Source organism: Canis lupus, chromosome 27 (assembly GCF_048164855.1).
Source record: "Canis lupus baileyi chromosome 27, mCanLup2.hap1, whole genome shotgun sequence".
NCBI classification, from domain to species: domain Eukaryota; kingdom Metazoa; phylum Chordata; class Mammalia; order Carnivora; family Canidae; genus Canis; species Canis lupus.
Window position 1 is genome coordinate 12,837,761 of NC_132864.1, and position 15,954 is coordinate 12,853,714.

The 15,954-nt window shown below is 38.8% G+C and overlaps 1 protein-coding gene across 23 annotated transcripts in view; it reads left to right on the forward strand.

Annotated features, from left to right (window-relative positions):
* MPHOSPH9 (M-phase phosphoprotein 9) overlaps positions 1 to 15,954 on the forward strand; it is a 71,596-nt gene that overhangs the window by 21,313 nt on the left and 34,329 nt on the right. For 17 of the 23 annotated variants that reach the window (XM_072802229.1, XM_072802237.1, XM_072802233.1 and 14 more), the window contains 7 exons: positions 2,110 to 2,200; positions 3,678 to 3,784; positions 7,436 to 7,561; positions 7,719 to 8,176; positions 8,523 to 8,678; positions 12,932 to 13,019; positions 15,161 to 15,376. In XM_072802229.1, the coding sequence (XP_072658330.1) occupies positions 2,110 to 2,200; positions 3,678 to 3,784; positions 7,436 to 7,561; positions 7,719 to 8,176; positions 8,523 to 8,678; positions 12,932 to 13,019; positions 15,161 to 15,376 (1,242 nt within the window). The remainder of the gene's footprint in view (positions 1 to 2,109; positions 2,201 to 3,677; positions 3,785 to 7,435; positions 7,562 to 7,718; positions 8,177 to 8,522; positions 8,679 to 12,931; positions 13,020 to 15,160; positions 15,377 to 15,954) is intronic. The other 6 variants (XM_072802234.1, XM_072802236.1, XM_072802238.1 and 3 more) reach the window with 1 other exon arrangement.

Here is a 15,954-nt window from a genome sequence, read left to right on the forward strand (position 1 = left end):
TCAGGTAATGATAGTTGGTGAATCCAGGCTCCACACCTGAAATGCTTTTCTTACCTGCATAATTCTGAACTAAATTCTGTGGATTCACCAAGTTGGAACTCTATTTCATCTTTCCTCTTCTCTAGTTTTTTTTCTAGTTTCAGTCTAAATCAGGGAATCCTTATGGTCAGAATTCTCTTGGGGTCCAGTTTTCTCTTTCTGCAATGGCAGTTTCTTTTGGGTACTATTTTGAAGCACATCTTGAAATGGCTATTGTTTAGCATAAGGATTTTCTTTGGGGACAGACTTGACATTACCATTTCTGGGGCAGCAGGACTTGGGAGTGGCTTCTCGGATGGACAACTGGACTGTTGCTGCCATTATTGAAGGTTTCTATGCTAGGTGTTGGCCAGCTTCTTGGGAAGGACTTTTCATGGCTCCATACTTTTCTTTCTCATTAAAAGCCAGGCCTGGTGTGCTCAGTACCGCAGCAGTGGTAGCGGGCAAGATGAGCCTCCCAGCCCACTGTTGTTGGCTGAGTGCATGAAGGTTTGGCACAGCAGAGTTGGGAAGAAGACAAAATGTGTTACTTGGTATTTTTCACTTAGTCTTCTGCTGTCAGCTTTTTCTGATCTGTTCAATACTGAGATTTGACAGAAATTTGAACAGGTAGGAGTTTTAGAAGAGACAAAAGATGACATAGGAATTTCTCATTTGATGAACAAGAGACTGAATGGTACCTTAGGAGGCTGAGGTGGAGTGCTGTCCCTCCCCTCAGTATCCCTTTACCTTTGCTATAGGTCCACAGATGATTATAAGCAAATGCAACTTAAATACTTTTTAACGGCAATTAAAAGTTTGATAATGGTGAAACTGATAAGAAAAATTCTGATTAAAAATAGTCTTTTTACATCTCTGGAAACAGATTTCTTGTGACAATTCCAGAGATACTATGAGGAGCAGTTAGAGTTTTTTTATTTTTATTTTTTACTTATTATTATTATTTTTTAAAAATATTTTTATTTATTTATTTATTCATGAGAGACAGAGAGAGAGAGATAGAGAGAGAGAGGGAGAGGCAGAGACACAGGCAGAGGAAGAAGCACGCTCCATGCAGGAAGCCCAACATGGGACTCGATCCCAGGTCTCCAGGATCAAACCCTGGGCTGAAGGTGGTGCTAAACTGCTGAGCCACCCGGGCTGCCCAGCTTAGAGTTTTTTTAAAAAAATTTATTTTTTAATTTTTTTAAAAAAGATTTTATTTATTTATTCATGAGCGACACAGGCAGAGGGAGAAGCAGGCTCCATGCAGGGAACCCAATGAAGGACTTGATCCCGGGACTCCAGGATTACGCCCTGAGCTGAAGGCAGACACTCAACCGCTCAGCCACCCAGGCATCCATAGCTTAGAATTTTATTAGAATTGATGATAAGCATTTCGAGCTTTTTCTGGGATTAGTAACCAGTTGTCTATATGTAAGACATAGTTTACTACTCGAAGTTCATATTAATTACTGAATGAGGTCTTCAGAGTTTGAATTATTGTACTTTTAATGATAAAGATGAATTGTTATGGCTTTCACATTTATTTTGACACTAAATGACTTCAATTCCAGGCACTTTGAATTTCTTTTGGATGGAGCTGGCAAATTATAAATACATTTTCATTCTGAACTCTTTAAGTAGCACCAGCTCCCAGTGTTCTTCCAATTCCACAGAAGCAAAACAAACTTTTGTAAACATACAGGAAAAGAAAATCCTTCACAGTTAATCCCTATCATTTTGCATTCTTGTAATCGTGTGGAAAACCAGGCTTTCTTACTTTTTTTTTTTTTAAAGATTTTATTTATTTATTCATGAAAGACACACAGAGAGAGACACAGGCAGAGGGAGAAGCAGGCTCCATGCAAAGAGCCTGATGTGGGACTCGATCCCGGGTCTCCAGGATCACACCCCGGGCTGCAGGCGGCACTAAACCGCTGTGCCACCGGGGCTGCCCACTTTCTTACTTCTTAATGAACCCCCTTTCTCTGTGCCTGTATTTGACACTTGGCTCTCATTCCTTGGGTCAGCAGTTCGTGCCTAATGATTTTTAGCTGTCAACTCATAGTTTTCTTTCTTGCATTATAGTCTAATTTCACTGCTGCTAAGCATCCTCATGCTTTTTACCTCAATAGACCGGATGAGAGTCCAGATTCTTGGATGTCTGATTCAGGAACAGGTATGATAATTATTTTTTTATAACAACGTATCTGCATTTCTAATAGGAAGATAATTCTATACAGTGTATCAGAATGGTTTCTGTAAATCTGTTACATGTTATGTTGTGCCTCTGCTAAATCTGACTTCTTTACTTGGCATTAATTTATTTTATGCATTTTGAAAGATAGATGGAAAAAATACTTTAAGAGTTATTTCAAACTGTTGCAAAAATCATATCAGGATTTTCCAGGTGCTCCAGAATGAATTAAGAAATTCAAACCCTTTGTTGAGCCATTCTTTACTCTCCATGGTAAGCTTATTTTAGTTTTAATGATGTAATATACTGATTTTTTCTCCCTACAATCTCACATCCAGTTTGTCAGGATGAATTGGCTTTGCAGGATGAAAATTGCCAGAATTCAACCACCGTCATGCTGTTACCCTCATAGAGCTCCCATTGCGTGTCACCTGGGTTCCTGCAACTTCCTGCCCAGCCTCCCTGCCTGCACCCTTGCAGCCTTCCATCTGTTCTCAACACAGTAGCCTATGCCATCCTTCTTAAAGATGGGTCAGATCATGGGACTCCTCTGCTCAAAACCCTGCTGTGCTCTTTCCCTCAGAAGAACAGCCAGAGTCTTTATAGGCATTCATAGGCCTTGCAAGACCTAGCCTTGTTCTGTTTGACCTCATTTTCTGCTACTCCCTTTCTTTGCTTCAGCAGAGAGGCTGTTTTCTTAAATGTGCCAGATATGTTCTCCTTTGCTGCTTCTATATTTGAAATGTTCTTCCCACCTCTTATATAGGGGACCTCCCTCATACATGGCTAAAATGCTTACTCTGTCTTGTTACCTTGCAGTGAATCAAACTCTGAACACCCCTCCACACACACTACATATTCTCCTTTACTTGATTTTTAAATCTTACCATTAGGGTGCTTACTCCTTCTGACTTACTGGGTACCTTGTGATTTACTTACTGTTCATGTTTCACATTTGCTCCCCAGCCTGGCATAGTCAACACTCAATATGTATTTGAACCATTGAATTCTTTATATTGCTTCTTATGTACTGTCCATAAAGAAATTGTTATATTTTAAGAAATATATTTTAGATTGCACTAGTTTATCTTGACTTTTTTTATTTTTTTAAATAATCTCTACATCCAACATGAAGCTTGAACTCACAACCCTGAGATCAAGAATTGCATGCTCTATTGCCTGAGCCAATCAGGCACCCCATATCTTGCCTTTTAGTAATAATATATTTCAGTCTTAAATATTTGGAACCTTAAATCAGAACTCTTACATGCTAAGGCATTTAAGAGAGTCTTTGCCATCAAAATTCAACTTCCCACATCCAGATAGCCTAAAACTAGTTACTGCTCATATTTGATTTTCTTTAGAAAATTAGAAATGTAGAAATAACTTATCCTAGAAAGCACTTAGCATTTTTGTTTTCTTTCCTCAGTCTTCTATTCTTTGTATTTGTGCACAATAGGACTGACTTACTGGAAGTTGGAAGAGAAGGACATGTATCACTCCCTGCCTGAAACTTTAGAGAAGACGTTTGTACCGGCCTCCTCCACAGATATGTCACCAGGCCAGGTAATTTAAAAACACATTGTTTGTTTGCATTATACAATTGTAGTTAAATACTCCATTTCATTATAAATTTTGTGTTTTCCAATTTCTGATACATTGACAAAAGCCTAGGCTTTAAATTACACCTGCTTTCATATTTGGTCTCTCATTCATTGCCTATAGGGTCATAGGAAAGTTACTTAAGAGTGGAATTAAAAGTGCCCAGATAATGTGTTGTAAAATTAAATGACATGATTTTGTGCCTTCTATTCTAAATACAGTAGGTCTGCAGACAACTACTTCTGCTCTTCCTACACCTGGATTTGATTCTTCATCCTATTGCACCCTCCTGTTAACCCATTTGTATCATAATTTTGAGTATTTTAATTTGATGTAGTAATTTTCTTTGAGCAAGAGATGTAAATATTCTCTTTGTTTCAGAACAATAAATTAAAACTAGCTTGTGTACATCCATGTACATATCTCACTTCTGTATTTTGTTTGGTCAGGTGGTAGAAGGTAGTTTGGGGAAAAGGAGAGGTTACAATGAAAGTAATCAGAAGAGCTGTAAGCATGAGTGACCTGCATCAGTAGGGCAGTGGGGAACAGCGTATGTGTGGGGCAGAAACCCCACATGTGCATCAATCAAATCAGTTCTCACAGTGGGGCAGAAACCAGCATTCCATCCTTCAGGGAAGGAGCGGAAAAAGAGAGAAACAGACAGAGGAAGGCTGAGAAGTGAGATTATGAAGGGCCAAGGTTTAGCGGGCTTTGTGATTACAGGGCTCACTGTGTGTGTGTGTGACATAATCTGCACCATCAGTAAATGAATAAATTGGTGATTCTAAGATACTATCACTTTTTTTTTTTTAAGATTTTATTTATTTACTCATGAGAGACACAGAGAGAGAGAGAGAGGTAGAGATACAGGCAGAGGGGGAAACAGGCTTCATGCAGGGAACCTGACATAGGACTCAATTCTGGGTCTCCAGGATCATGCCCTGGGCTGAAGGCGGCGCTAAACTGCTGAGCCACCCAGGCTGCCCGATACTATCACTTTTAAGGCTTCTGTTTCATATTCTAAGCCCCCAAAATTACAAAGAAAACACTGATAAGGTAGAATTTATATTTTATTCTTATTAAAGGGCTTGTAGACCTAATTAAACATTGATTTTTATCAAAGAACTCTTATACACACTTAAAAAGAACAATATAAGTGAAATGTTTGTTAAAACTTCTTAACCAACAGAGGCTTACACTGTTTTCAACTCAGTGTTGGTTTCTGTGTTTTCCCACACAGTTTTCCTTGAGCGTCAAAGAGCTTTGAGGATTTGGCATTTCTTTAAAAAAAGGAGGAAAGGGCTTGGTGCCGAGTTTTTACTTGGCTTTAGTAGTTATATGGGACTGGCCTACATTTGGCTCCCAGATGGGGGAACATTGCTAAACATACAGGATTCACCATCCCTTAAATATTGGTTCTCAGGGGTTCTAGTGTAGTCTCTAGGATTTTCTTCTAGACTGCTGACACCTGTTTGGCCAATTTTGATGTCTTCAATATTTGCTTATGAGAAGGCAATGACAATTATGATGCCACAGTTGCTCCTTGACCAAAAGCAATGTGAGATGCTATTAATTATAAGAGGCATCCTCACTTCAGAGATGTTAAAATATGAAATCATAGAAGTAGAAAATGGTGAAAAATAGTTCCTCGTACAGTGAGTTCTCAAAGAGGAATTCCAGCTGCTCACCCAAACCAACAGGCAGGGATTCCTCAGGCTTGAGGCCACATCCATAGTGCTCTGCGTGTTAGGGACTAGGAGTTGATAGGGCCTTTAGGTTGTTCGTATATAAAAAGTAAAATTCTAAAGTAGGAATACAGAAATTATGGTAAATTGTAAGGGTTTACATTCAACAAATCAACGCCTTTACACACAGTATTTTTTAAGATTTTATGTATTTGAGAGACAGGCAGGGGGAGGGGCAGAGGGAGAGATATAAGCAGACTCCCTGCTGAGTGGAGACCTGCCTCCACCCTTACAAGGTGAGGCTCCATCCCAGGATCCTGAGATCCTGAGATCACGACCTGAGCTGAGGTCAGACACTTAACTGACCAAGCCACTCAGGTGCCCATGCACACACAAAAAGTTTAATTATTTTATTCACAAGCTAGTTAGAGAGTTTTTTAAAAAAAATATTAATTCATGGTATTCTGCAGCCTGTGTAGGGTCTAGAAAGGGAACACAAAGTTAAAGCTACATGTGGTTGTATTCTTGTAATGGTTTCGGTGGATCTCTTGCTGAATCTATAATCTCATTAAGAGAATGTCCACAGTTTAAATTTGAGGCTCAGGGTTAAATGGTCTACCATCATGCCCTACAATAGATCTCACCTTGAAGTAATTTAAGGCTGAAGTTTTAATGTTTGAAGCTTAAACCTCTTTGCAACATTTCCATTGTGGCAGAGCCCTAATTTCAAACTGTAGAAATATGTCTTCTTATTTTGAGTTTTTTTTTTTTTTTTTTTTTTAAGATTTTATTTATTCATGAGAGACAGAGAGGTAGAGACACAGGCAGAGGGAGAAGTAGGCCTCTCATAGGGAGCCTGATGTGGGACTCAATCCCATGACCCCAGGATCATGTCCTGAGGCAAAGGTAGATGCTCAACCTTTGAGCCACCCAGGTACCCCATTTTATGAGTTTTTAAAAGGGGCTTATTTCCATTGGTTAAATTCTTAACACTTTTTAATACTTTTTTTTTTTGCCAACTTTTTTTTTTTTTAAGATTTTATTTATTTATGCATGAGAGACAGAGAGAGAGAGACAGAGGCAGAGACACAGGCAGAGGGAGAAGCAGGCTCTACTCCATGCAGGGAGCCTGACATGGGACTTGATACCGGGTCTCCAGGATCCTAGCCTGGGCTGAAGGCGGCGCTAAACCGCTGAGCCACCAGGGCTGCCCTTGTCTGCCAACTCTTAAAAAAATAGGAAGAGGTACCTAGGTGGCTCAGTCAGTTAAGCATCTGACTTTTGATTTTGGCTCCTGTCATGATTTCAGAGTCCTGGGATGAAGCCCTGTGTTGGCAGGGGTGAGGAGGTGGAGGGGGTCCTCACTAAGCTAGGAGTCTGCTTGAGGATTCTGTCTGTGTCTCTCTCTGCCCTTCCCCATGCTTGTGTGTGTGTGCTCTCTCATTTCTCCTGCCTCTAAAGGAAATAAATCTTAAAAAAAAAAAAAAAAAAAAAAGGTAAATAACTACGTAAATCTCTCTATATACCTGTCCCCTTGAGTCACATGTTATTAATTTAGCCAGAGGTCTTCCCTCCTGCTTTGGTCATTCATGATGAAGTCTTTCCTTACCTCAAAACTTGATTTTTATCTTGAGTAGGGGGAACTACCAAAGTTTTTTATTCTTTGGAAGTATTCTTAGGCTACTGAATAACTTAGGTTCAGATTATCACTTTAGTATTTATTGTTAGAGGATATTAATTTTTTTTCATTCTGCAGAAGACTTGTAATTAACAGGTAAGGACTTCTAAGTATGTTTTATAACGGACAAGTTTAGAGTCTCAGTTCATTTAAAATCTTTCAGAAATCTTTCTGTGGTGCTGATCTTGATATCAGTAAACTTTTTTCATCATTGATAATACCATTTAAATAATTTTGTTTCATATCTTTAAGTCAAATACTAGTAATGAGATGAAGCTGCCATCACTGAAGGATATTTATCATAAAAAACAAAGGGAAAACAAGCAGTTACCTGAGCGGAATCTCACTTCTGCTTCCAACCCAAATCATCCACCAGAGGTAAATTGTCCACACTCTGTGGAGTGAAAATGAAAGATGCTTCGTGACTCTGAACTTTTATCCTAAGCTTTATTTTCCCTAGGAGATCTAAAGCCTACTCAAAAACAAACCCTGAGTACTGAGGGCAAAAGCTTACTATTGTCTGTCTTATTTCTAGGTACTAACTCTAGACCCAACGTTACACATGAAGCCAAATCAGATTTCAGGGATTCAGCCACAAGGCTTTTTGAATGCCCTCGATGACAGAATATCCTTTTCACCAGACTCTGTTCTTGAACCTAGTATGTCTAGTCACTCTGATGTAGACTCATTTTCACAAGCAAGTAATATCGCTTCTCAGTTATCTGGATTCCCAAAATATCCTTCAAATACAAAAGCTTTACCAGTGGACTCTTGGAAGAATCATGGATTCCAAAATGAAAGTAGGACCAGTTCCACGTTTCCTTCAGTTTATACCATTACTAGTAATGATATCTCGGTCAACACTGTGGATGAAGAAAACACTGTCATGGCAACCTCAGCTTCAGTCAGCCAGTCCCAGCTTCCAGGGACAGTCAGCAGTGTCCCAGAGTGCATCTCATTGACTTCCCTGGAAGATCCTGTGATACTGTCGAAGTATGTATTTCAGTGCATGGCTTGTAATGTTAATAGATTTCGTATGACATCTGCTTGAATGATGAAAATGACTTTTATTGACCTTCCCTAATGTATAAAATCTTAAAAAAAAAAAAATTTAGCAGCATTTTTAAGGTAGAACATCTAAAAATCCATGTCTTTTTTTTTTTTTTTTTTTTTTTTTTGCTTAATTGGTCATCAATGTGCTTATTGTGTTTTCTGTGGGTGTACACAGGAATAAAGGCTGTACTTTTGCTATGAGAAAGATTGTGTTACTGGTTTCTCTTGTGGGATAGAGAGTGAGGAAATGCTTGCCTGAAATTTTTTTTTTTGCCTTCAACAACAGAATTAGGCAGAACCTAAAGGAAAAGCATGCTCGACATATAGCGGATCTTCGAGCTTACTATGAATCAGAAATAAATAGTTTGAAACAGAAACTGGAGGCAAAGGAAATTTCAGCAGCTGAAGATTGGAAGAAAACCAATCAAATTCTTGTAGACAGGTAAAATTTATAATTCAACTATGAAGTTGGTGTTTCTCCAACTTGGCTATATCATTTTTTCCAAAGTGTACTATAGTGTGATAAAAGACTTTGAAAATATGCTTCAATTTAAAAATTTTAACAGATATTTTTGCCTAAGTAATTATTTTTATAGATTTAAACCAGTCTCTTAGAGCACACCGATATCTGATGTGAGGGCATTTGTTTCTTACGGACAAAATACTGAAATAGTTGAGCAGATTTTGTATATGTAATGGAATATTGTTTATGGATGGATTAGTACTATGTACAGATTTCCTGAGAAATCTCTAACTAATGTCCTTGAGTAATTCTTGACCTTTTTTTATTTATTTTTTTATTTATTTATTTATTTATTTTTTTTAAATTTTTATTTATTTATGATAGTTACACAGAGAGAGAGAGAGAGAGGCGCAGAGACACAGGCAGAGGGAGAAGCAGGCTCCATGCACCGGGAGCCCGACGTGGGATTCGATCCCGGGTCTCCAGGATCGCGCCCTGGGCCAAAGGCAGGCGCCAAACCGCTGCGCCACCCAGGGATCCCTTGACCTTTTTTTAAACTCAGATTGCACATAACTTAATCCAGACAGTCATGAACCTGTGGAAGTAGTTACCCTGTTCAAAAAAGAAACCAACATGGAGACACAGAGGACAGTTATGTTAAGGATAGCTGTATACCTGTTTTAGAGAGAGAATCATTAACAAAATTTGATGCTCTGACTGGTATTAATAACAGCATGCCTGCAACATATTTTACATTTAAATAACACTTAAACAGATTGAAAACTGTTTAGGTCGAAATAGCAAAGAATTTTTCTCAAAGGCAAAGAAGACAAAGCCCCTTGAAAAAAAGATTAGGAGGGAACTGAAATCTTTTGGTCCAGTTAATAGTTTAACTTGTAAAATTCTAGGAAAACTAGCCTTTATACTAGTTTGTGGTTGGTGTGGTAGTTAGCCTATAGTCTTATTGCTGAGAGTTACTGCAGCTCCCATTGTGCTGCTGGGAGTGGCGCTGCAGGTAGGGGTGGGGCTGGGGCTGGGGGTGCAGTGGTAGAAAGCAGTAGTTTGAAAAAAGCCAGAAAAAAAAGCCCGAGTTAAGTGTTCTAGGATAAAAGGAAAAGAGTAGATGGGAGGCTAAGGGAAGTTGGTTCTTGTTTTTTTGTCATTGTTTGTTTTTAAGAAGACAAAGATGACTATAGGTACTACCTGTGAAAAACGGAAGTATGAAAGAAGCCCATCAGTAGACCGCGTTAGGTTAAAAATAGGCTTCCAGAGAAGGTGCCTAGTGAATGATAGCTGTGTAAAGCACCTTTTTTGTCTAGAAGCTGCTAGAGCCACAGAGTGATGAGGCAGTGTAGGGGTGTTGGACTGGAAGTCAGGGTTTGGAGAAGTGGCCATGTTAGAATGGTGACAGCAGGGAGAGCATAGAAGTAAGTGTATGGAGAGCATGCAAATGCAGAGCAGTAGTTGCGGTCATCTGGAACTGGAGAAATGAGTCATCTAAGACAAAAACCAATTTTAAGTTGTCAGCATATGCATCCGATTTTTTCAAACTTAAAATTGCAAGTGGGAGAATCCCCCTGGTACTGTAAATGGGGCCATGGACACAACATCATGGGCAAGCTGTGATACCAGATTGTTACGTCACACAGTCTCATACTACAATCAGTGTGGTAGTTAAAGTAGAAAAATATAGTTAATATACATAACTACACTTGACTCTTTCTTTGGTGCTCTTTCTTTCAAAAACAGTTATATCAGGGATGCCTGGGTGGCTCAGCGGTTGAGCATCTGTCTGCCTTTGGCTCAGGGTGTAATCCTGGAGTCCCGGGATCGGTCCCGCATCAGGCTCCCTATAAGGAGCCCGCTTCTCCCTCTGCCTGTGTCTCTGCCTCTCTCTCTGTGTCTCTCATGAATAAATAAATAAATCTTAAAAAAAAAAAGTTATATTAGTATTTGATTTCTGCATGGCATTAATGCACAGTGGTCCAGAGTGAACTCTGGAGCTACTCTGCCAGGTTTCAAATCCCCATGTGATTGCTTACAACCCTGGAGGAATTCAGCTTCTCTGTTTTCTCCTCTGTAAAATGGTAATAATAGTCTTAACTCATAGGATTGTGAGGATTGTGAAGTGCATAACACATGGCATATAATCAGTACCAAGTAAATGTTAGCTTTTATTCACAATTCATTAACACTGAGTCAGAATGATAACTAAATTCTCTTGTGTATTTTGTGATTTTGAGGCTCTGTGATGATGAACTTTACGAAGAAGGTCTTTAATTATAAGAATAACACATTCATGCTAGTTTGGAAAAGTACACAAGGATCTAATATGAAAAGTTTCTCTACCCAGCCTCTGTTTACATTCCAGACTTTATTTTTATATCTTAGAAAACATAATGCACAGATGTGTATATAGGTTTTTTTCATAACAAAGATCAAGACTGTTTATGCAGTCTTCTGTATTTTTAAATTTAAGTTTATTTTTTTTAAGATTTTATTTAATGGGGCAGGGGTGGAGAGCACAAGCAGAGGGAGTGGGAGGGAGAGGGAGAAGCAGGCTCCCCTCAGAGCAAGGATCCTAATGTGGGGCTTCATCCCAGGACCCCGGGATCATGACCTGAACTGAAGGTAGATGCTTAACCCACTGAGCCACCCAGACACCCCTAAATTTAATTTTTAAAAAAGATTTTATTCATTTATTCATGAGAGACACACAAACACAGAGAGAGGCAGAGACATAGGCAGAAAGAGAAGCAGGCTCCCCACAGGGAACCCAATGCAGAACTCAATCCCAGGACCTTGGATCATGCCCCGAGCCAAAGGTAGACATTCAACCACTGAGCCACCGAGGTGTCCCTCTAAATTTAATTTTTAATGTAAAATATAAAGAACAAAATATACCATGTTAACCATTTTTTTTAAAGATTTTATTCATTTTTTAGGGAGAGAGCATGAGAATTCCAAGCAAACTCTGCAATGAGTGTGGAGCCTCACATGGGGCTCGATCCAACAACCCTGAGATCATGACCTGAGCCAGATCCAAGAGTCAGACACTTAATTGGCTCTACTCCCCATGTTAACCATTTTTAAGTGATCAGTTCAGTTCTCTGGCATTAAGTACATTCATGCTGTTGTACAACCATTGCCGCCATCCATCTCCAGAACTTATTAAAAAAATTTATTTACTTATTTGAGAGAGAAATAGAGAAAGGGGGAGGGACAGAGGGAGAGAGAGTTTTAAGCATGGAGCCCAGTGTGGAGCTCAATCCCACAAGCCTGACACCACAACCTGAGCCAAAAGGAAGAGTTGGGTGCCTCCCAGCCTCTGTCTCCCACCATCCTACTTTCTGTTTATGAATTTGATGCCTCATATGAACTTGTGGTAGACCTCATATAAGTGGAATCATACATGTCCTTTTGTGCCTTGCCTATTTCACTTAGCATATTGCTCTCAAGGTTCATCCATGTTGTAGCAGGTGTTAGAATTTCATCCTTTTTTTTTTTTTTTTAAAAGAGGGAGCAGGAGAGAGAATCTCAAGCAGGTTCCATGCACCCAGCATGGAGCCCGATAAGGGGCTTCATCTCTCCAACCTGAGATCATGACCTGAACCTAAATAAAAAATCTGATGCTTAACCAATTGAGCCACCCAGGTGCCCCAGAATTTCATCTTTTTTAGGAGTGAATACTACTCCATTGGATTGATAGACCACAATTTGTTTATCCATTTATCCTTCTGGACACTTGGGTTGCTTCCATCTGTTGGCTAGTGTGCATGTTGCTGCTATGAACATGGGTGTACAAATGTCTGTTCATATTTTGCTTTTGTCACTTAGGGATCTTTTCATATTGTTTTTTTCTGAAAAATAGTATCATCGGGATCCCTGGGTGGCGCAGCGGTTTGGCGCCTGCCTTTGGCCCAGGGCGCGATCCTGAAGACCTGGGATTGAATCCCACGTCGGGCTCCCGGCATGGAGCCTGCTTCTCCCTCTGCCTGTGTCTCTGCCCCTCTCTCTCTCTCTCTCTGTGACTATCATAAATAAATAAAAATTTAAATAAAAAAAAATAGTATCAAGTTTATTGGGATGTATTTATTAAAATGACATCCTGAGTGTTCACTAACATTGGAGAATTTGTTTTATGCTACATATTGAAGAATCAGATTTATAGAATTCTTTGAAGGGAAAGGATTTTATCTTCTAATTTTTTCATTTCAATTTTTGGTTTTTAGATGTGGCCAATTAGATAGTGCTCTGAGTGAAGCTACTAGTCGTGTGAGAACACTTGAAAATAAGAATAACTTACTGGAAATAGAAGTTGTAAGTATTCCTGTTGTTTAGTGGTTTAATGTTAAAAATTGAAGCCTTTTTGTTAACTGAACTTTAGAGACAAGTTAATAGTTTTATAAAAACATTGGGTATGTGAGTCTTTTTTTGTTTCTGTTTTTTGTTTTTTTTTTTAGGTTGTCTCATTGTTAAGTAAGTTTTTATTTTGAGTATAAACTGGCGGGGATCCCTGGATGGCTCAGCGGTTTGGCGCCTGCCTTCAGCCCAGGGCATGACCCTGGAGACCTGGGATCAGGTCCCACATCAGGCTCCCTGCGGGGAGCCTGCTTCTCCCTCTGCCTGTGTCTCTGCCTCTCTCTCTGTGTGTCTCTCATGAATAAATAAATAAAATCTTAAAAAAAAAAAAATATAAACTGGCTTCATATGATTTGATAAACTTTTACACTTTAAAATTCATATTTTTTTATTTGATATAGTGATATAGTTTACATATTATAAAACTCACTCTTTGGAAGTATATGATTCTGTGGTTTTTAATATATTTGCATACTTGTACAACCATCACTACAGTCAGTTTTAGATATTTTCTCACTCAAAAAGAAGCCCTAAACCCTTTAACCATCAGCCTTTCCCTCCTAATTCTTAAAACTCCCTCTCCCCAACTCCTAGCAACTACTACCCTACTTTCTGTTCTTTGGATTTGCCTATTCTGGACATTGGTGTAAATGGAATCATATAAATGACTTTTGGTGTGTCTGGCTTCCTTCACTTAGCATGACTTTTTCTTTTTGTTTTTTTTTAAAGATTTTATTTATTCATTCATGAGAGACACAGAGAGAGGCAGAGACATAGGCAGAGGGAGAAGCAGGCTCCATGCAGGGAGCCTGATACGGAACTCGATCCCAGAACTCCAAGATCATGCCCTGAGCCAAAGGCAGACGCTCAACCACTGAGCCACTCAGGCATTCCTAGCATATTTTTTTTCAAATTTTGTACATGTTGTGGCATGAATCGATATTTCATTATTTTTATGGCTGTATAATACTCCGTTTTATGCATAGACCAAATTTAATTTTTAAGATTTTATTTGAGAAAGAGCACAAGCAGGGGGAATGGGAGAGGGAGAAACAGATTCCTTGATGAGCAGGGAGCCTGATGAAGCCTTGATCCCAGGATCCCGAAATCATGTTCTGAGCTGAAGGCAGACAAGACACATAACTGACTAAGCCATTCCGGTACCCTGGGTATACCATATTTATCATTCATCAGGGATGATAGAAGTTTGGGTTTTCATTTTTTGGGCATTATGAATGATAATGCTATGAATATTTGTATACAGATTTTATGCATACTTCTGTTTTTCATTTTCTTGGATGTATAACTGGAATGCTTAAACTTAAAAAAAATCTTTTTTTATGTATTATCAAGTTTTATTCTTCTACATATAACCTTATAAGTAACGTTTTGATGGAAGATGCCAGTTAACATTCTGTGCACTCTTGGTCTCTCTTTGATGTAATTTTAGTTGTCTATGTCCCCCAAACCAAAAGCTTCTCGAAGTCAGGGTCTTGTTTGTAGTGCCTGGCACCTAGTGGATATTCAAGAAATGATTATTGAATGAATGCTAACATATCAGATGTGTTTTGAATTTTGTCTTTTATTTTCCTAGCGAGAGAACAGGGTAAGAAATGCTTTATTCTTCCCTAAATATTAATGTGGGGCAACAGATTCCAGCTGTGTTTTGAGAGGCAGAGGGAGGAGAAGCAGGCTTTGTGCAGGAGCCCAGTGCGGGACTTGATCTCGGGAACTCCGGGATCATGTCCTGGGCCAAAGGCAGACCCTCAATCGCTGAGCCACCCAGCCGTCCCTAATTATTTACTTTATAAAGATTTTATTTTTAAGTAAGCCAATGTGGGGCTCAAACTTAAAACCCCAAGATGAAGAGTCACATACCTACCGCCTGAGCCAGCCAAGCATCCCTGAAGCTGTTATTTTAGTAGAGTAATCCTTTTTAGTCTTCATGCCAAGACTTAACAAAATATTGAATTTGTTGATTCCCTTTTGTAGGTTTTATTTGATTACTTTTGCAGTTTAATATCTACAATTTGTTAACTGCTACTAAAACATCTGTTTTATTATTAAAACAATTTATTATCTTTGTTTTTATTTTGTAGAGTGATTTCAAAGAACGCTTCAATGCAGCCAGCAGTGCTTCCAAAATTTTGCAGGAACGGATTGAGGAAATGAGAACAAGTAATAAAGAAAAAGACAATACCATCATTCGACTAAAATCTCGACTGCAGGATTTAGAAGAAGCATTTGAGAATGCTTACAAACTCTCAGATGATAAAGAAGCGAGACTAAAACAAGAAAACAAAATGTTTCAAGATGTAAGTGACAAATAATGGAAACTTAATGACAGCGTAGGCTAAAAGTAATTTTAGGTGTTATGCTCTTACAGGCAATTAGGACTTTTTACAACTTTATTTTTGTTTTATGTAACTTTGCTGTAGCTACAAATATATATTGTCTTGATTGAGTCAGTTGAGTCTTACCTTGAAGCAGGAAGTCAGCTTTCAGAGCTGTGGTGTCACTCCCACACCTTTCTGCCTCTAGCAGGTCAACTTTTGAGGTATCTTAAATCAACATCTGTATGGCTGGATGGGTAAAATGAACCAGATTTAGAATAGGTTTGATTGAACTTTTAAAATTTTGCTGTCACTTAAAATTTGGATTTTATGTAACATTGAGACTGCATTGGGATTTGAGTTGTATTTTTTCCCCCTCAGGTTTTCTTTTTTTTTAAATAATTAGGAGATGTTTATTTATTTATTTTTTATTTTTAAATATTTTATTTATTCATTCATAGACACAGAGAGAGAGGCAGAGACACAGACAGAGGGAGAAGCAGGCTCCATGCAGGGAGCCTGATGTGGGACTCGATCCCGGGTCTCCAGGATCACACCCC